Here is a 21923-nt window from a genome sequence, read left to right as displayed (position 1 = left end):
TGTTTATTTTCAGATATGGAGCCATCCTGGAGCTGACCTCTAATGAGCTAAGGGTCAATAAATAATTACAATTCCAATAGTTTGAATGACTATGGACTGACTGAATTCCATGGAGTTATGGGGTCAAAACAGCAAAAATGGTGACAAAGGTCAGTTTCAGTTTGTACAGGGGTCAAAAGTTAAATGTGCTCCAATTTTGGTATTAAAAAAAAAGCAAATTATTGGTTGAGTTAATAGCATTTTAAAAAGGAATAGTTTGCACCATCTGTCATGTTACAGGGTAACATATGTCATATGTATAGAATCCAATGGATGTCGACCTTGTTTGACCTTTACTTTGGAGACCATACATTCAACGCAGTCAAAACTTTTCCATTTATTCACACAGTGTTTTTGGAAATGGCCGCTGCCAGTGTGGAAGCGAGCGGAGCAGTTTTTCTGCCGTCGTTTCACTCAGGTAAGTCCACATTTCTTCACCCTTAGCTCATTTTGAACCCAATTAACTCATGCATTAGGTTATCGAAGTGCAGTTTTTAATAAGTTAACTGTTTCTCAGAAAATTGTCCACTTCCCGTACTCCTGTCTGAAAATGCCACCTGCTGTATCTAACAATGCTTTACGTGTTGTACAAATGCTACCCGTTTGTGATGGAATATTAGCAAATTTTCCTCAAGAAAAAGATTGTTATTGCTGCCAGTTCTCTTCAGGAGCATGACGAGACTGCAGCCAACTTTGTGAAAAAGTATGAATCAAAACACAACTCTTGTGGTGTAACAGCAACACAGCCATGGGTGCAAGATTTCAGGTACAAAACCTGGCAAGGGTGTGCAACTTGTAATTTAATTAAAAAATGATAGGATAGCACCAATAATAATGGAATAATAGAACAAGAAATACTTAATACAACATTAATACAGAAATAAATCATTAGAATTTAAGCTGAATTATCTATTTTTCTCCAATTCTTTTCTCTCTGGCTTTACTTAATCTAGTTATATCAACTGATTGGACATTACTTAGTTGCTTAAATGGGAAAAACAATATCAGAATCAGAATCAAATTTAAGTAAGTTCTCACATACAAGGAATTTGATCTGGTGTAATTGGTGCAAAAACAACAATAAAAACAAAAGGAAAAAAATACTTCTGTAAGAAGCAAAGGAGTCAAATAGACAAGCAAACAGGCAAAACTATGTTCACTGTCAAATAAATATAGCGGAATGGGGCTGTGCAAAGGCAGATGTACGGTACGTTTCAGTGCAGGGAGGGTGCACATACCGAAAATTAATTCTGTCTGTTGTTACATGGCCGTAGTTGTAGCACCTGAGCCATAACAACACATTAGAGCTGACATCAAAACTCACATAACCAACACTTCATCTGACAACACTCAGTGCATTCCTCTGTTCAGGACCTGCTGTTAGTTTGCCACGAGGGGGAGCTATTCTACTGAAACAGCATCCAAAATGTGGTCTGAAGACATAAAATAAGTGCAGCAGATAAATGAAACAATCCTGCAAATGGAGAGTCAAGCACCAAAGTCGGCACAAATACTCCTTAGACATTACTATTTTGGAAAAAAAAAACAACAAGCCACATGAATTTTCAATACAGGTAGGGGTCAACTGAAGAATTACACAGGGGTCAAAAGTGCGCCACTCAAATTGAAAACGACACTAAATTATTTGTCTGATCATAACGATTCCAAATAGGTATAGTTTGGACTATGTCTGACTGAATGTTCAGGAGTCATGGGGTAAAAACAGCAAAAAATGGTGACAAAGGTCAGTTTCAGTTTGTACAGGGGTCAAAAGTTAAAGTTGCTCCAGTTTTGGTAAAAAGTGATGCAAATTATTGGTTGCGCTAATAGGATTAATAAATGGAATAGTTTTGACTGTGTTGAATGTTTGGTCTCCAAAGTAAAGGTCAAACAAGGTCAACGTCCATTGGATTCTATAACATGTGACATATGTTACTCTGTAACATGATAACTAAGCATGATACATGGTCCATACTATTGCTTTTTAAAACCCTGTTGACTCAACTAACAATCTGCATCATTGCTTTTACCAAAATTGGAGCAACTTTAACTTTTGACTCGTGTACAAACTGAAACTGACCTTTGTCACCATTTTTTGCTGTTTTTACCCCATGACTCCTGAACATTCAGTCATACATAGTCCAAACTATACCTTTTTGGAAGCATTATGATCAGACAAATAATGTTGTCTAGTTTTCAATTTGACTGGAGCATTTTGAATTTGACCCCTGTGTAAGTCTTCAATTGACCCCACCTGGCCGCCTATTGAAAATTCAAGTGGCTATTCAGTTTTTCAAAAGAGTAATGTCTAAGGAGTATTTGTGCTGAATTTGATGCTTGTATCACCATTTGCAGGATTTTGCTATCTTTGCTGCTGCACTAAATATACAATATGTGTTTAATGTAAGTGCACTGTTGGAGATAAATCTGCAGTGGCTGTTAGCTTAATAGCCCTTAAAAAAGAAGTAAATATTTAAAAAACAGGAATATGAGAAGTAGTCAGTGAATATGAACAACAAATTTTCTGTTCAAACTATTTCAGCGAATTATAGTCAAAAGTGAGAAACTCAAGCAAGCAGGACTTGTTCTTTTTTATTAGTTCATTATTTATTATCCATTTATAAAGTACATATAAATTATCAAATTCAAAAGTAAAAACAATTATTGTGTGAAATTGACAGGTTTTCAAAGAAACGTCTCTACAGACACCCTCTCTACTTTTAAGATTAGGCTTAAAACTTTCCTTTTTGCTAAAGCTTATAGTTAGGGCTGGATCAGGTGACCCTGAACCATCCCTTAGTTATGCTGCTATAGACGTAGACTGCTGGGGGGTTCCCATGATGCACTGTTCTTTCTCTTTTTGCTCTGTATGCACCACTCTGCATTTAATCATTAGTGATTGATCTCTGCTCCCCTCCACAGCATGTCTTTTTCTTGGTTCTCTCCCTCAGCCCCAACCAGTCCCAGCAGAAGACTGCCCCTCCCTGAGCCTGGTTCTGCTGGAGGTTTCTTCCTGTTAAAAGGGAGTTTTTCCTTCCCACTGTAGCCAAGTGCTTGCTCACAGGGGGTCATTTTGACCGTTGGGGTTTTACATAATTATTGTATGGCCTTGCCTTACAATATAAAGCGCCTTGGGGCAACTGTTTGTTGTGATTTGGCGCTATATAAAAAAATTGATTGATTGATTGATTGATTGATTGATTTTGCATGCCAGAATAATATAACACATATGACAGCATCATTTTCTGACTTGGCAGAGCAGTTATAACATTTAATCCACAGGTACATTTGTAAATAGAGATGGGTGACATTGGATGTACACTTCACAGAGTAATAGTACACAAACTTACACAAGCTTAAAACTTGGGGTTAGGGTTTAGGTTTTTTTAACTGTCTTAGCAGATACAGCTGTACAGTGGCATAAGGAACAGGGTGGTGGATACAAGGAAATGAGATTCCTCTGTCGGGTATGTGGGTTTACACTAAGGGTGAGAGGCTCTAACATATGCGTGGTGGTTCGGCCATCTGGCGAGGATGCCCCCTGGTCGTCTCCCTCAGGAGGTCTTCCTAGCACGTGCAACTGGGAGGAGTCCCCAAGGAAGAGCCAGGACATGCTGGAGTGATTATATTTCCCAAATGGCTTGGGAACTCTTCAGGGTCCCATAGTGTGGGAAGAGCTGCTTGCACGCCTGCCATCTAGACCTGGGCCCAGATAAGCAGCAGAAATGAATGAATGAATGAATGAATGAATGAATGAATGAATGAATGAATGAATGAATGAATGAATGAAAGACTCACATTCAACTCCGTCCTTTTAGATTATTTTTATAATCCAGATCTTATAAGTCACAGAGCTCCATGTGGGTTTCTTGACCAGCTTTTGGAAACGACTAGAAAGTGGCTTGTTGTAACCAGAGACCAGTCAGGTGACGTTTATTAATCATTGAAATTGTTTTTTAAAATTCTCTTTGTATTGTTTATGGCTCTGACTTCTTTCCTAGTCATAGAAAATCCAGCAAAAGGTGTTAATTATGTTCTATCTAGTTATCCCCATGACATGCATTGAAAAATGGGCACTGGGTGTTTCCTCTCAAAGAGAACAGTTCACGTGATGCAACACACTTCTGGGAGGCATCCCTCATGCTGCCTATCTGCAAGATTTAATCTGTCATCTTGGAAGCCTAAATGAAAATCAACACGCAATGGCTGTAACACAAGCGTGAAGCTTGCTGTGTGTTTCATGCCTTATAATAAGCAGTCTTCACCTGAGTGAAGAACAGTTACAAAATTGTCAGTATTTTCGCTTAAAAAAAACTAAAAATATAAGCAAGCCATTGAAACCAGCACATTAACACTGGTTTTAGGCTAGAAATAGGGGAAGCCAGGGCACAGTGGATCAGAAATTTTGTTTTGTGGCAGCATAAACGCATTATGTATAGGTTTAGGTCATTCTGTTGTGGATTTAATACAGCAAGTTATTGTTTATAAGGCTGTTATTTATGTCTCCCCAAGTGTAATTTACAGGTGTTTAAAATTGATTTTAAAATTTTTGATTCACTGTGCCCCGGACACTAATTCACGGGGCACAGTGAATCAACTTAGAATATAATTTAAAAACACATGATTATAAAGATTTCTTCAAAATTATTAAATACATGCTGATACATATACAAACTATAATCCAGCAAACCAGGACATTAAATGTGTGAGTGTCTTATATAGTGATATAAGTCCTTTAGAAACTATTATAAATACATCTGTCATAATTTCTGTTCAAACATGAAAACAGTTGTTTATATACAGAAATTATAGAAATAATTCATGGAAAATAAATGTATAAGCTTCAACAAGTAATATTTGTCATCCATGTGATACTGTGGCTTAGTAAATCACTTTCTAGACTGATTCACTGTGCATGTGACGCACATGAGACATGTTATCAAATAACTGATAGTCTGGAGAAGACATAACACATATGAGTTGAATGTGGGTAGTCTTCTAACTAATAATTTTTTGGGCCACCTTTCCTCCATTGTGAGAAATAAATACAAAGACACTGACATCTACAAAATTTACTTTTGATAGGAAAAAACTGACTTCACTTGTCACTTAGTTTTACCCTTAATGTATCCAAAAACAAAACACTCATTTATAAGGGGGATGTCTTTATGCATAAAAATATGGCATAACTACTGCAAATATATATGTAGTTTTGCAGATATAGCTATTGACTCACTGTGTCCTGTGATTCACCATGCCCTGGTTTCCCCTAAACTACAGCACTCACAGACTTCTCTTGTTGAGTCATTTAAAAGTGAATGATTGTGGTAAAATAGTGGTTACAGAGGTCATTGACCCCTGTAGGTCAGGATGCCTCCACATCTGAAAATGAACTTCAGTTCATTTAGAATATGAGTGCCAAAGTTAATGCTTTTATCACAAAAAATGCAATTATTTTATTTGCTGTATCTGCTGCACTAGACTCAGAGTGAGCAGTCCTTTTTTGCAATGATCACAAATATTAACATTGCTTGGAAGAAGCTCCTGCTCCTATCGAAAAATGGCCTACATATCTGTGAATCATGTGCAAATAAAATAAAATAAAATAAATCGAGAATTATGGAAAACCTTGCTGAGAATTTTGTTAACGAACGTAGGAAAAGATGTCGACATAAATTGTTTCGATCCTTTGTCCTCGTCATAATTGGGTACTTTTATTTTGAAGTCTAGTCGGGTTAACGGAGTTGGACGCCTGTTTCCGCTCACGGCTCAAAATAAAGAGCAGACGAGGACAGAGAACAACGAAAGTCTGCCGACGGACGCTTACCACCCAGAGATTTCTTTGTTTCTTCCTTTTTTTATATACAACAGTTGGCGCGTCAGATGTACATGTACTCTTAAAGAGAAAAAGTCGCTGCTGGTAACCTTAATTTGGTGAGTGTTGCTCTTTTTTCCGCCAGCTAAGCAGATAGGCCTCCCCCCGTCCCTGCCGTGTGTTTGTTTATTACATATTCATAACAGATAAACACACTCGAGCGGTGAATAAACTACAAAGGAACATCTGCGTTTGTCAACCAGCTAACGAAGTGTGAAGTTAGTTAGCAATAAAGATGATAATTGTTGAATTGTGCGCATTTATTCGGCTAGAATGACAGACTGTTTGACAGAGAGCTTTGAGACGGACTGAGGACGTTTATTTTGTGTGTGCTAGCTGATGTAGATACAGTGCTGGAGTGTAACAGTGTTATTACATATGAACAATAAAGGTTACCGTGACGTGTTTAACAGTCGGCACCGTGTCGGTGTGCGTTTAAATGTCTCACGCACACGCACGTGTCGAAGCGTGTGACTCCGCTTTTTTGCCTCGATGAAAACAGCTGATCAGGAACGGTTCCATTTATTACTGACTTTCCATATGATGTGTTCAACTCAAACGCCTACAGCTCTTCTGTTTCCCTTCCCTGTGTTCCCGTAAAACTGTAGTGTCAAAGTTTTGTGTTATAACCAACAGACACAACATTCTAAGTGTGATTATAACTTTGCCTGACTCATGAACAACAAAGATCCAAGTGTAACATAAGGCAAAAGTTTTCAAACTCACTTTTCTCTGATTGCACATATTCTGTTTCAGCAAACAATATGTGTATTAAGTCATTTAGAAAGCCCACTTTATTACCCTGCACATCGGGGAAGTGGCAGGGGCAGGGTAGTGTTTTCATGGGTGTGTGTCTGTAGACAAGAAACTTAAAAACAGCTGGATGGATTTAAGTAAGGAGTCCAACATAGAGAAATATTGGATTCAGAAAAGTTATATTGGACGAGGTGTACTCTGGCCAGGTTGCACTCTGGTCAGAGAAGGGATGGGTATCGAGAACCGGTTCCTTTCGGGTATCGTTAAGAAATGGTTCGAATGGTTTGTCAGGAAAATTATAATTTCTCTACATTGATTACAGACCCTGCAGCGGGTCTGTAATCAACTTTTCTGCAGCGCCGCTTTGCTTTGAACCTTGAACCAATCGAAGAGTGATTCGCAGATTGAAGCAGTGCTTCGATCATTGCTTCGTTGATTAATTTTTTTCTTTCGCTTTCCCCCGCAAAAACCCAAAAGAGCATATGGCTGTGAGTATTATTTACCTTTTTTATGTTAAACCGACCTGTTATGGTCTTCTGAAACAGTTGATATATGTATTTTATAACTTAAAAACGGAACCGATGCTAACACATTAGCATGTCTATGACATTTTCAAAGTTAAGTTAGCATTAAGCAGTTGCAGCTGTCAAGCGTTTGTTGTAAGAGTCAAATGTATTACAAATTGTAATATTTTTTAAATGTGTTTTTGTTTATATATTATTAATAATAGCAAGCACAACAATAATAGTAATAATAACTAATCTAATGATTATATACAATTTTAGAGAAAGAGACAAAAAGAACCTGAATAAAAAACAAAACAGAAAATGTAAAACCAACTAGCAATGAACATACATAAATAAATAAATACATACAGACATACAGAAATAAATAAGTGTTTCCTGTGAACACCTAGTGACTCTTACACCTCCATTTCATCCCTGTCTCATTTAAGTTTAATGACAGTTTGTTTCGGTCAAACCATATTTTCAATGTGTTAATTTCTTCAGTGATTTCCTCCAGAACTATCTGCCAAGCTAGAAAACTGCTGCATCCTAGTAAGAGCAGAATACTACTGGAATGAATTTGAATAAGGAACGTTTTTTTTTTTTTCCCTCACCAAAATGGATGCTGCACTCACTGCAGTTTAATATCTGGAATAGTCCCAGATTGCATTTCAGAGCTTATAGAATTCAAACATTTTCATGCAGGTGGTGTTGGGGGGTAATTTAGGGTTTCAGCTTTTTTTGTTTTTCACCACTTTCATCCCTAAATATGTGAAATTGTGAGTCACTTTTGTGCGGATTAAAGTTACTAACTGGGACTCCTGTCTTGTTGCGAGAAAGAAACAAGAATCGTCCTCCGTTCTGTTCACACAGCTCCTAACGCTGCGCGGCTCTCTGCCGAGTCAAGTTAGAACGATAGAATCCAGTCGGAATTAATAACTTCAAAGTGAAACACCGTTTTGTTTATTTTTATTTATGTCCAGAGATCAAGGATACAGTGACCAATTTCATATTTATTTACTTTAAGACTCAATGAAATACATAGAAAACCTGTAAAGCCTACTTTTAGTACAAAATTCACAAGAGGTATCGATAAAGGAATCGATAAGGAATCGGATTGATAAACAGAATCGATAATGGCACCAGTATCGATAAAATCTTATCAGTACCCATCCCTAGGTCAGAGTGGGTCCATATGATCACTGTCAGTGTTAATTTAACACTGGTGATTTTACTGGGTATATATGGTTGTGGGATCACTTCCCACATGGTCATTTCTATGTAGAGTTTGCATGTTGTCCCTTTGTTTATGTGGGTTCCCTCCAGGTGCTCCAGCTTTCTCCCATGTCCAAAAACATACCCTGCCTCATGCCCAATGACTGCTCCACCCCCCCAAACACTCCTTGACCCTTAATTGGAGTAAGTGGGTATAGAAAATGGATGGATGGTTATGGGTGTAGAGTACGTATGTTTTTCCCTTGTTTGCCTGGGTTCCCTCCAGGTTCCTTCCTCCCACTTCCAGAGATTTGCAGGTTCGGTGAAGTGGAATCTTTAAATTGACTGTACGAGTGTGTGTGAGTGTGTGAATTTGTCTGTCTAACTGTATGTGGCCCTGCGATTTACTGCCGACCTGTTCAGCGTGTACCTTGGCTCTCGCTCAATGACCAGGGGGTTGGACTCCAGCTCCTGCCCCCTCATCCTTAATTGGAATAATTGTCTATAGAAAATTAATGAATGAATCTGTGGGTTTAGTTTACTGAGCTGTTCATAATTTCATTCTTTATTCTCTTTCCCCACTCAACATTCTTGGATACAGATGGGGACAAATTAAAAGAAAAACCTGAACAACACTTTTCATATGGCATGAGGGGTCACTGAATGATTTGATGAGAATGAAACTAATTTGTGTCATATGTCTATTTGAATCAATGTCAAGGCACGTTGAAGTTGATGTTTTGGCCAGTGGCTGTCCAACGCCATACTAACACAATTCATGTTGGTTTTTCCTTTAATTTGTTACCTGTCTACGTAACGTACATAACAAAGGGTTCTTTCTATGCTGCCACGCAGAGCCCCATCTCTGGGCTTCCTCTGCAGGCCCAGCCAGGTTGTAGTAGCACTGGGGCCCATTGGTTAGAAATCTCCTCCCAGCTGTTTCTTTGGAACACTGAGTGTTCTCTGTTCCTAACATACATCTGTAATGCTGCTCTTCTTGGCTGTCAGAGCATTCCAGGAACCCTGGGTAGCTGAAAACTGCAGCAACAGCCTGCTGGCTGGCAGGTTGTCTGTGCCTGAAGTGCACAGTTTGTAGACAGCTGATAAAAGGTTGCAGCAATAACAGCAACAATAATATATCCGTTAAAAGTACCTGAAGAAAATTGATGCATCATAAAATGCATATTCATCATTACGTACCCTGATAGGTCTAATTAAAGCCATTACAAAGACGTACTGATGTACTTGCAGCTTAGGCTACCTCTATAGTCAAAGGTTTTCACAATATCAACATTTTTGTAGTCAATGCCAGTGAAAATGCACAATGCTTGATATATGTTTCAAGAAACAGAAATTCTTTTTAACAGTATTTAACAGCTTTTGAAACATAAAATTTAATATTTAAAACTATATGGAAATGTAAAGGCCCTGTCACAACTTGACAGTTTTGCCTGCGTATGCCGGCCATATTAAACACACTGGCGCACGTTGGCGTACATCTAATAAATTAATGCAGCTGTCACACCTTGACGATTAACCAGCATATGCCGACAGCCCTGTTTGCACCCAGTGGTTCGGGTCGGTACTGCACTGTGTGGTGTGGGTCAGAAACAGAGTAAATTTAACATTATTTAATTTTTTTCTATTTTCATTTTTTTATTTTGGTGGACCATTTTCATTGTGTACAGAATGCTGATGAGTCGACTGGCTGTGGTACATGGTGGCATGAATGAATGGAGTGTTGTGACTCTTTAAACTTTGAAAGTGCCATCAATGTCATCTGATCAGACCTGATAAGGTCATCACAGACCTTAATAATGAAACGCTGTGATGATTTAAACTTGTAAAGCTCCAGTTTGCCGGGATCAGGTGTGATGTGAATGAAGTGCTGTGTGATCTGTCACCGACAGCAACGGCGCTTTAAATGTTTAATCAGCGCATTAATCAGGCATGACCACATCTTATCGATCAGGTCGTTTGATGTTCACACCGACAGCGATGACACTTTAAAGAGTTACAGCACATTCATCGAGTGTGCTCAACCTGATTGATCAATCCTATGTTTTACGTACAGTTTGTAGTTCAGTACAGTTGTACAGTTCAATAAAGCCCCTCGATCAATCAGTCATTCAATCATAAACAATATTTACATTTTAATGGCGTCTGCAGGAGGCTTTGCGTGTGTGTTTACATGAGTTTTGACAAGAGCTGAAGTTGTACAAATCAATTATATTTGTAGCTCATCCTGTTTATTTGCAGGTATTAATAAGACATTTTTAACCCATACATAGCAAGTTAGCTTTGAGTTTGCAGACGTTAGCGCGCATGCGCAAAACAGATCAGATTGATACCGAATGTGACTTTATAACCCCTGAAAATACATCAAGGTTAACCATCTTTGAACTTGTCCAAGGTCTGTGTCCCAATAATTTTTCCTGTGACTTTCAAGAGTCTGGCAGTAATAGGACTGGACTTATGCTGAGCACAGATGGACGGATGGACGAAAAGCCTTCCCATTACCCAGTGGTCATATTTGCTGGCCTTGGGTAAAAAGGAATCATAGCATCAACTATACACTCCTTAACAGTTAATCAGTGGTTATATCATGTTAACAAAACCAATGTCACACTTTCTTCACATCTCTTTGTTCTTGTATTGCTTTTGGTTGAATAATCCTCACTGAGTGTTGATAATTAATGTGTGTTTACGCTCTCCTTCCCTTGCCATCTCTTACTGTGTTTCTGTGCACAGGTTAAGCCATAGAAGACTCCCGCTGGTCGGTGACGGAAAAACATGTGTGATGGAATGGTAGCGTTTCAGACGAGAATCCTGTCCTCCTCGTGTCCATCCCCCTCTATAGCCTACAGACTGGCTGCCCACGTGCTTTTCCTTCTCTTCACCCTGCTCCCTCACACTCACGCATCAGGTAAGACACCACCACATATACTCTGCTTCCACATGGTGCACATCAGCCGTATCGTCGACTTTACCTGTGTAGTCTTGAACCGGTTGAGGTTGTTTGACCTTTATGTTGAAGGTTACTCAGATTAAAGTGGCTTCCTTTATCATCTTGTCATTTTGCACTAGTTCCTGAGACTAATCCCACTGAGCTCTGAAGTGATGATGTCATAGCTAATTGAAACAACCACTCAGCTGGTTCTATACAAACAGTTGTAGGGGGAAAATGAATGGCATCACAATAGCCTCATTCATTTCCTGATTTTCTGATGAGTTCAAAGGACTATAAATGGGCAGCATGTGGTGAATGGTTGGCAGTGTCACCTCACAGTGAGAAAGTCCCAGGTTGGCTCTGACCTGGTCCTGTCTGTGTGGAGTTTGTATGTTCTCTCCATGTGTGAGTGGGTTCACAGACTGAGGTTTCTGCTGTCACGTTGATGTCATAAGGTTTTCATCAGTGACACTGAGTTTCCTCATTCTCATTCCTCCTTCTCTAACGTGACAGATCGTAAATCTTAAAATGATGTAAATGCTGATTTGGTATACTCTTGCATGGCATTTATGCTGTCATTACTGCAGTCAGTGTTCCTGTTCTTCCTTACCCACACACGCACACACACACAGTCATTGCAGATATCAGATCTCTTTCCAAATAAACTCGATTCACAACCCACATTGTGGCATGTGCCACATATTTGCCATCAGAGAGCACGCACTCTGTGTATTTGATATGAGGGTGTTTAAGACCTGTGGAGGTACCTAAATTCACTATTTTTTTCCTTTAATTCTTTTGATATTTGTCTTTGTTAGTGTGAAAATAGAAATATCACTAGAGATCACTCAGAAACTGTGTACCTCCACCAACGCTCACCAGTCAAAATGGTTATCTATCAAGGATGATAAATACATTTTTTTTAATCATTGTGTTCAGTTGATAGTTTCATTTAGAAAGTACAAAGGAGCTTCTGAAAAGAAGAACATTTACTCAAACTCATTTACACACTTACTGTAAATTAATTAAATCTCCTAAGACAAGCTTTTCAAAATCATTCTCTTGTGATGGCACATTAGTTCAAACAGGAAGAAGATCCTGGGTTCAACAATGCTGAGTTTCTTTCTTTTTTTTTGGTCTTTGCATTTTGCACGGACAAAAATTAAAAGAGATTTGTTCCTACATTTGATGGAAATATGTCATTGCTGCCTTCCATCAAATTAGAAAGGGGATGGGGAATACATGAGAATACAGTAGATTAAACTGCTAGAGAGCAGCCCGGAGTTATGTCCAGGGCTTATGCAGGTGGGTATGTGGAATGTTCTGTCTCAGCAAGGAGAACAATCTTCTGATTCTCTCAAGGGTGCTTGGGAGGTGCCACATTGGTGGAGTAACACTCCCTGAGCTTAATGGATCTTGAAAAAGGCACATCTCAAGAGGGTAATGCACCTACTTTTGGTCTGCTCACCTGAATGGCCGTCTTATCAATGGTGTGGCAGTTACTGCGTTCGACTGGCTCCTTCAGATGGGGTCAGACATGACTCCTGTCGGCAAGCATATTATGATTCTCTGACTTACCCACTCTTTTGGCATCTTGTCAGTAGGGTCAGTGTACATTCCAAATGTTGTCAGTAATATCTCAGTGAGGGAGGCATTCCTCTCGCAGCTTTATTCTGTGATTTGTTGCTGTCCCAGAGGTGATTCCCCTCTGGTCATACAGGAATCTTATTGCAGTGGCTGTCACTGAGATCATCAGGTTGGTCCCCATAGGAAAATACTGAGAAATTGGTTAAATGAAAATCGACTGCAAAATGTTTGGTACTTTGAGCTGGTAGATCCTGACTCTAGGGCAGTGATTCTCAACCGGGGTGCCGTGATCGATCGTCAGGGGTGCCGTGGGCAATTATCAAATATCACCGTTATCGGGTGTATGTGCTGTAATAGTGTGGCAGATGTAATGCTCTTTTATTCCAGTAGATGACAGCAAAGCGCTGTACTAGAGTATAATAGACATACTTGCGCACATAGCGTTGTGCGTCTCCATGGTTACGGGTTGCTGACTACAGCGTGAATCTCAGCTGCTCACGGAGCATGGCTCCTCTGGGGAAGGAGAAACTGCGTTGGCTGTGGAGGTGTGCGGGGAAGGCGGCCTCACCTCCGTTGATGTCACCGTGGTCAGACTTGGGCCTTCTCGCTCACAACTGGGTTCGCTGAAGGCAGCCTCTGCACTCCGTGAATATTAGAGTGGCAGATTATTGTGAATAAAAGTGTCAACACGTCTAAAAAAAAAAAAACACTTGAGATTAGGGCTGTCACAATTATTACAATCAATCGCGATTATTTTTCATATTCGCGATTATTTTTCATATTCGCGATTACCGTGAATTATTTATTTTATCCACAAAGCATAAAAGGACTCAGAATCTGACGTCATTGTGCTGCAGCCTCCGTTTGGAGCTGTCGGTGTGTGTGTGTGCGTGTGTGTGCGCGCGCGGAGTCAACAGGCTGCAGACTGCGAGGGAGGGGGCGCGTGAGGGAGATTCCTGAATGCAGGCGCGACACGTTACAGTCTGAGAACCATCAGTGCACAGCGAGCGCAGAGCAGAGAGAGGATTTTAACCCGAATAAACATGTTAACAAAACCAAAACATGAAGCTGCCTTTACTTCTCTCTGAACTTTCTCTAAAGGTGTGATTCTGCCGTTACCGTCCTGTTCACACCATGTGCGTGTCGTATGCTGAATTAATGAGATCATGAGATGAAATAAACGGTCAAATAGCTTTAAAAACATATTTAAAAAAATGAGAATATATGAATGAACTGAGCCACAAAAAACAAAAAAAAACCCTGACATGGAGAAGCTGTGGTGATGTTCAGATGCACAGATCACAAAAAGCAGGTGAGAACTCTGAACTTTAACAGCTGTTATTTTCCAAAGGTATTTATTTGTTCAGTATGGGCTTAATGCAGTGTTTAAACACAAAACGTGACTGATGAAGAGAAACAATTTCAGAAATGCAACAGAAACAACCACAATTCAGAAAAAGTTGGGACTGTATGTAAAATGAAGATAAAAATAAAAATGTTGCACCATTCCCAGTTTCTCCACTCACAGAAGCCAAACGTTCTTCCAGAGTTGTGTAATTATACTACAATAGTAGAATATAAAGAAGGGGAAAAAAAGAGAAAAAATAGAAAATATATTCGTCAATCGCAATTATTTGTCTGACAATTAATCATCTCCAGAAATTCCTAATCGTGACAGCCCTACTTGAGATCAGAGCGCAAAATGCTTGAGGATTTTCGAAATGCGGTGTTTTCTGTATCGATTTTCTATTGCGATAATTGGGTTTTGCGCAAAACCAGAGGTACTAGAATTATAATATTATTTTGATTGGTGGTGTGCCGCAGGATTTTGTAAATATAAAAAGGGTGCCGCGGCTCAAAAAAGGTTGAAAATCACTGCTCTAGGGCATCCAGCTGGACATGGTCTTCCAGTACTGGTGGTGTAAAAAGATTAGCCATGATGTTGTGGTGAACATGCTAGAGATGCTTGCAGAAGGTCTACAGAATTACCCACTTAATGAATGCTGACCATAGACTTCTATCCATCCATCCATTTTCTTCCGCTTTATCCGGAGTCGGGTGGCGGGGGCAGCAGCTCAAGCAAAGCCGCCTAGACCTCCCGATCCACACACACCTTCCCCAGCATCTCTGGGGGAACCCCAAGGCGTTGCCAAGCCAGCCGAGAGATGTAGTCCCTCCGGCATGTCCTGGGTCTTCCCCGGGGCCTCCTCCCGATGGGACGTGCCCAGAACACCTCTCCAGCAAGGCATCCAGGGGGCATCCAGAAAAGATGCCCAAGCCCCCTCAACTGGCTCCTTTCGACGTGGAGGAGCAGCAGCTCAACTCCAAGCTCCTCCCGAGTGACCGAGCTTCCCACCCTATCTCTAAGGGAGCACCCAGCCACCCTGCGGAGTGAAACTCATCTTGGCCACTTGTACTTGCGATCTCGTTCTTTCCCATAGGTGAGGAACAGAACGTATATCGATCGGTAAATCGAGAGCTTTGCCCCCATACTCAGCTCTCTCTTCACCACGACGGTCCGATACAGCGACCGCATCACTGCAGATGCTGCACAAATCCGTCTATCGATCTCACGCTCCATCCGTCCCTCACTCGTGAACAAGACCCTGAGATACTTAAACTCCTCCACTTGAGGCAAGGACACTCCACCGACCTGAAGAGGGCAAACCACCTTTTTCCAGTCGAGAACCATGGCCTTGGATTTGGAGGTGCTGACTTTCATCCCGGATGCTTCACACTCAGCTGCAAACCACCCCAGTGCACGCTGAAGGTCCTGATTTGACGAAGCCAACAGAACCACATCGTCCGCAAACAGCAGAGATGAGATTCTGTGGTTTCCCAAACCAGACCCCCTCTACACCCTGGCTGCGCCTAGAAATTCTGTCCATAAAGATAATGAACAGAACCACCAGAGCCCTGGTGGAGGCCAACGTGCACTGGAAACAGGTTTAACTTACTACCGGCAATGCGAACCAAGCTCCTGCTGCGGTCGTACAGGGACCGGATAGCCCTTAGCAAAGGATCCCGCACCTCGTACTCCCAGAGCACCCCCTACAGGGTGCCCCGAGGGACACGGTCGAACGCCTTCTCCAGATCCACAAAGCACATGTGGACTGGTTGGGCGAACTCCCATGAACCCTCGAGCACCCGATGGAGCGTGTAGGTCTGCCAAAACAGAGGCACTGTCCCCGACCGCCACGCGATGTTGCAGAGGCGTGTCAGCCAAGACAGTCCCACAACATCCAGAGACTTAAGGTACTCAGGACGGATTTCATTCACCCCCAGGAGCCTTGCCACCGAGGAGCTTTCTAACCACCTCGGTGACTTCGGCCTGGGTAATGGGTGAGTCTGTCTCTGGGTCCCCAGCGTCTTTTTTTGTTGGCACGATCCATCACACAGGTGCATCAGTGTTCAGGACACAATCAGGTAGGAAAGTCAAGTGGACATCTATGTTTCACCTTCCTGCAGTAGAAAGATGGTTTGGTTACTTTTAAGAGGTGGGGATGAAGCTGTTGCCTGAGTAATGGCCATCCACGACCCAAGGCAGTTTCATAGTGTGATTGATGCCATGACAAAAAGCACCAGTGCATGTGATTTTTCTATGCTACATACCCACCCACTGGTAAACGTGATAAATTGCAGGGTTTTAAGCTTTGAAGGACTATGGTAGGATTTCCTAAATAATCAGCACTTCACTTAACTTTTGTGTTTTCAAGTGCCTCACATTCTTCCACACAAGGCACCCTGCAAATCAGCCCACCCCCACCCCACCCATGAGTACCGCTGGGCCTGAAAAAAATTATAAGTGACACACTGGTTTTTTGTTGATGTATTTATTTGGGGTTGCTGACATCATCATTAAGCGCAAAACATGATTGGCCACTCAACGCAGAGAGCATTGTGGGTAGTGTAGTTCAGCTTCACTTTGGACGTTACAGTGTTATCGCCTGCTCGACACAAAAACAAAACAGACTAATTTTAACATTATTTTATTTTATTTCTTTGTGCCATAGGACTTTTCTTCACCATTTAGACTCCGTTTGGATAAGCAGGACGCTTTATATGGATTATTTCTTCAGATGAATCCCACTAAACAGAATTTATATTTACTACATGTAAATATGAATCCCACTAAACATAATTTATATTTACTACATGTGTCTTTTACTCTGCCAGTCAATGCATTAATTGACGTATTTCGGCTGTTTAAGCTGCAGGATTCAAAGCATGTGAAAAAGCGGCAGCTTTTAGCTCGTAAATGATGGTGTATCTAATACGGAGATAAACTGTGACTTCTAATACTGTGTGTTACTGATTTTGAAAAATGATGACACTGTTTGGGGTTTTATTTTTTATTCATTCATTTTTCGTGTGTTCTTTGTGTTTGTGATCCTTGAATTTACCCAGCAGCCCCTGCGGCCCTTAAAGTGAAACTGGTTTATCAGACAGTTATTCGGTTATTGGTTATCTGTAATAAAGATACATTTTTTTAGCAGTTTATCAGTTTAGTGTCATAAAAGATAACTTTTCAATTATCTGATTAATGGTTATCGAAGCTAACTTTTTGATTAGCGGTGCCCACCACTGGGTGATATATATGTCAATCAAAGTGATTTATTGTGACAACTACTTCAAAATGTACAGAGGTGAACAACAGTCCCAAAAACTAGCCACAATCCCAGACAAGCCAAAAACACAGGAAAAAGCATGTAAAACAATCAACGCTGAATAAGATCTACAAAGGACTACAACGGGGTAAACACAGGGAGCTGGTAGGTACACATGGCGAGGGAATCAGGGAGAGGACAAAGACTAGGTGCTGATCAAGATACAGGAAGTGACCTTGATGGAGCCTTATTCAATGAACTGGCAACTATCAGTGGAACAAGGACGTGCTTAAATAACAAGATGGAATTGACAGCAAGTGAGCAACAAACACGGAGGCAGAACTACAGGACAGAATGAACAGAATTCAGGCAGATGAATAACTGAACAGACAAAACCCCGGTGATAGAATAAACACATGGACGACAAAGAGTGAGTAGAAAATAAATAATAAACCAACCAAAACCACCAAAGAGAAATGAAACACACAGAAATCAATGACGACCTTAGAGGTGACAAAAGGCAAATCAAATACAAAAACAAAGACTGAAATATCAAGGTAATAAAACATAAATGACATTCAAAGCCAAAACTATGATCAATACCAAAACCCGAATCATCACGGAGCAAAGACGTAAAACAAAGAAATAAACCGTGCACACACGAAGCTGGTAGACGACAGACACAAAACCAAACTGATGATCAACAAGCGTGGGGGATTGGAAACACACAAGACACAGAGGATGAACAAGGCAACGTGCGTAACACACACACACACACACACCGGATGCAGGGAGACAGGTGCACACGGCGGACCCGGGGAGACACACCCACACACATACACACACATCCACATGACGAAGGCAGGGAGAAGTGCACATAACAGACCAGGGAACACACACACACACACACACACACACACACACACACACACACACACACACACACACACACACACACACACACACACACACACACACACACACACACACACACACACAGGAGACATAAGACAAAATACTACACCATATAAAACTACAGGACAGACATCGCAGACAAATGGACAGATGAAAACCCAAAAACATGCAAAGAACTAAAAACCACAACCAGATGGAACCACCACAGTTTGGTGTGGTGATCACATTCCTGATTGTGTCTGAGTTGATGACAGTTGCTGTATAGTAAAGGTTAATGATTGTCGGGCAGGAAGTGGTGTATGTAGCACCAACTGTCAAATCTGGTAACCTACAAGTCATGAAGCATGTGACATATTTATGACTGAACACTGGTTCACTGTGTTATGATTTACTGCTGAAATATGTGCAGTTATAGCAACGCCTTGTTAAATAAAACAGGGTTTTTAAACTGCATAAAATACAGTGAGAAGTGGTTTGTAAATGGCTTTCTGGTGTGTGGTTGTCTGAAACCGCTGCTCCCTTGTTTTCACTCGGGGCTGCCGCAGCAGACCTGAGGTGGGTCTGCGTGTTAATTTTGGCACAGGTTTTTACACCGGATGCCCTTCCTGACACAACTCCACATTAAATACAGAAACGGGCAGAAGTGGGGTTTGAACTGGGAACATTCTGCACTGAAACCAAGCACACTTAGCCACCACTTCTGGTTGTCTGAAGCAGCAGAGCAGACTTGTGGAAGCATCTTGTTGATTAGGGTGGGGAGTAAAAATTACACTTTAAATCGGTAATGTACTTATTAAGTCTCTTCCGAAAAAACTGGAGGAGAAAGTACACAGAACAGCTACAGCTTCTGCACAGCGTGCATGAAAAGAACACCTGTTTTTGGACTATATGTGATACACCACAACACAAGAAGCATCTGGCAACAGGTTCTGGTGACATCTGGTGACAGTTCTTGACTTCAAAGTCTAAAAAACAAAGACGTTACATGACAGAGTGGTTGTTTGAGCTGCAAAAGAACATCTCCACTTTTATCTTCACTATCCGTCAGCACATTAAAGGCCCAGTTGACGGTTCAGTTGAAAGCAGACTCATTCTGTTGTTTCATAAAGGACTAAGAAAAGAATCCAGATAGATTACTTGCCAAGTATCAGGGCTGATTATTAAAAATCATCTCCACCACTATTTTCATTTTGATATACTAGACAACGTATTGTGGTGGAGCACAAGCAGATGTGTTCCTGTTGTCATCAGGCTGATTAACTATTCTGACACGAGTACAATGTGCATTAGTTCAACATAGCCAGTGTGCACGCGCATCATGATGAGGTGAACATAAATGTAGGAAGAAGCTGCAGATGTGAGTCAGACCTTTTTGCTGGAGTGATAATCTAATATTTGTTTGTTTTAGTGGAGTGACGTAAAGAACATCATCTGATTGTCGCAGGATTACCACTGCTGTCCTTTAGGGCTGCTACAATTAGTCGAGTAGTCACGATTATGTCAACTACCAAAATCGTCAACGACTAATTTAATAATCGACATTGTTTATCTTTTAAGCTTTGCTTTTTTTTCTCGAAACTACCACTGTGTCTGCCGCTGCCTTTCTGTCCTTGATGGACATGCGCAGTAGTGGTAATGGGGGTCAGCCGGGATGTCACGGGAAAGTTATGCCCAAACAACTATCATGGCTAGACAGCAGCAGAGCATTTTAACCAAAATTAAAGAGGAAGACATGCAAAGCAAAATCTGCAAGGCAGAACTTTCCTTCCACTGCGGTACAACAGCAATGCAGGAGCATCTGAGAAGGAAACACATTGTGGCTGATTCTGATGAAGAGAGACATTCATCTCAGTAAGTTAATTGGATAGCTAGCTGTGAACAGTGAGCTCCTTATATTTATAGCTGTAAATGTTAACCTTAACAGTTACAATTTCATTAGCCCGAGCACACATACGTTATGTGTTTGCTGTAACGTTATAACACCAATGTCATGTTTGAATAGGAAATGTGACAATGCTAATGTTTTATAATGCTGCATTGCCGTGATAAAAAACCCTTCCTCTTCAGTGGACAACTTTGTTAGCAAGTAAAAGTTGAATGAACTATCATCTTAACTGTCTTTATTTTTTAGTTAGCACATACTTTAAACACTTCAAGCTACAAGCTAGTGATGGTTATATAAGAGCAGCTGCATGCTGTTGCGTTAAGCCGCAATTTACGTATGATCTGATTAGTCGGCTAATCGCAAAAATAATTGGTGACTAGTCGGTTATCAGAATAATTGTTTGTGGCAGCCCTGCTGTCCTTTCACTTTTTTACTTATGGTTAGGGGGCGCTGGATCTGGTATGCATTGGATGACAGATAGTACAGCTGGCCAATCTATTGTTATTATACTAGTTAACTAATAAGAGTCTGGTATCGTGTACTTGTTTGTATGTGTCTTTGTCTTGCACCAGGTAAGCAGATCTGTCATGACATAAGATGTTTCAGCTCCACAGCGGAAGGAAAGAGTGATTATGAAAAATGTAAACACAGCAACATTGCAAAGGCACTGCAATTGAGACATTAGATGATAAGATGATAATTAGTGAAAATTGATTCATCAGTATCACACTGATGCAGCCACTGTGTCTGTATCTCTAAGTCAGGTCCATAATAGTTGGACAGTGACCCCGTGTTTGTAATTTTGCCTCTGTGTGTATTTAAACAGTCAAGATGTGTTTCTTTGGTTGACTTTTCTAAAATAAATATTCTTAGTAAACAGCTTTTAACAAAACCTTTCCACAAGTAAAGCAAGTACAATGGTTCCAGCATGAAGCCCTGTTCAATTTTATATTGAACATATTTTTTGCCAGAAATGAAAAAGAAAATAACTTTTCCAAAACTGTCACACTCTATAAGGAATTTTTTAGAGAATTAATATTAAAGAATCCCTTTACTTTTGTACAATTTATTTTATTTTCTATCTCTTTCTATTAACTGTTTGTTTAATGTTTAATATATCTTTTTAAATAAAGTTTCGAAAAAAAACATTGTGGGAGAGGCAAAAAATCAAGTAAAACCACCTTTGAAATATTTAGAACCATAAATAAACTTGAGTTTGTTTATTTATTTTGAAATTAAAATTGGCCATCACTTATTAAAATAAAATAACTTATCAAGGCCAGGGCTTCTCAAAGTCTGGGGACTATTTAATCACAGCGCAGCAAACAAGGTCAGTATGCTGAACGAGTCAGAGTGAGGAGGATTGTAGATATCCCTCTGCTCGGTGCTTTACAGGCTGCTGCAGGCTGCAGAGGAGGGGGAGACCCGCTGCCGCATGGTGAAAACAGAGACTTTCACTTTCAGTCGCCAAACATCAGAAAAGCCCGTGTAAGAAGGAGACAAGTGAGGGAAGCCACGAAGATATAAGTTATAGAGCAGGGGTGCCCAACCTTTTTTGAACCAAGATCTACTTTTAAAGTTGACATTG

At 40.6% G+C, this 21923-nt stretch overlaps 1 protein-coding gene across 1 annotated transcript in view; it reads left to right on the top strand.

Moving 5' to 3' along the window:
• The first annotated feature begins 5800 nt into the window (after nucleotides 1–5800).
• susd6 (sushi domain containing 6) overlaps nucleotides 5801–21923 on the top strand; it is a 54542-nt gene continuing 38419 nt past the window's right edge. Inside the window, exons 1-2 of the mRNA XM_034161866.1 lie at nucleotides 5801–5973; nucleotides 11143–11317. Coding sequence (XP_034017757.1) covers nucleotides 11185–11317 — 133 coding nt within the window. The 5' untranslated portion in view covers nucleotides 5801–5973; nucleotides 11143–11184. The remainder of the gene's footprint in view (nucleotides 5974–11142; nucleotides 11318–21923) is intronic.

The sequence above is a fragment of the Thalassophryne amazonica genome, chromosome 21, assembly GCF_902500255.1.
Source record: "Thalassophryne amazonica chromosome 21, fThaAma1.1, whole genome shotgun sequence".
NCBI lineage: Eukaryota > Metazoa > Chordata > Actinopteri > Batrachoidiformes > Batrachoididae > Thalassophryne > Thalassophryne amazonica.
The sequence above is the reverse complement of the archived record's forward strand: the minus strand, read 5'-3'. Positions and strand labels throughout refer to the sequence as shown.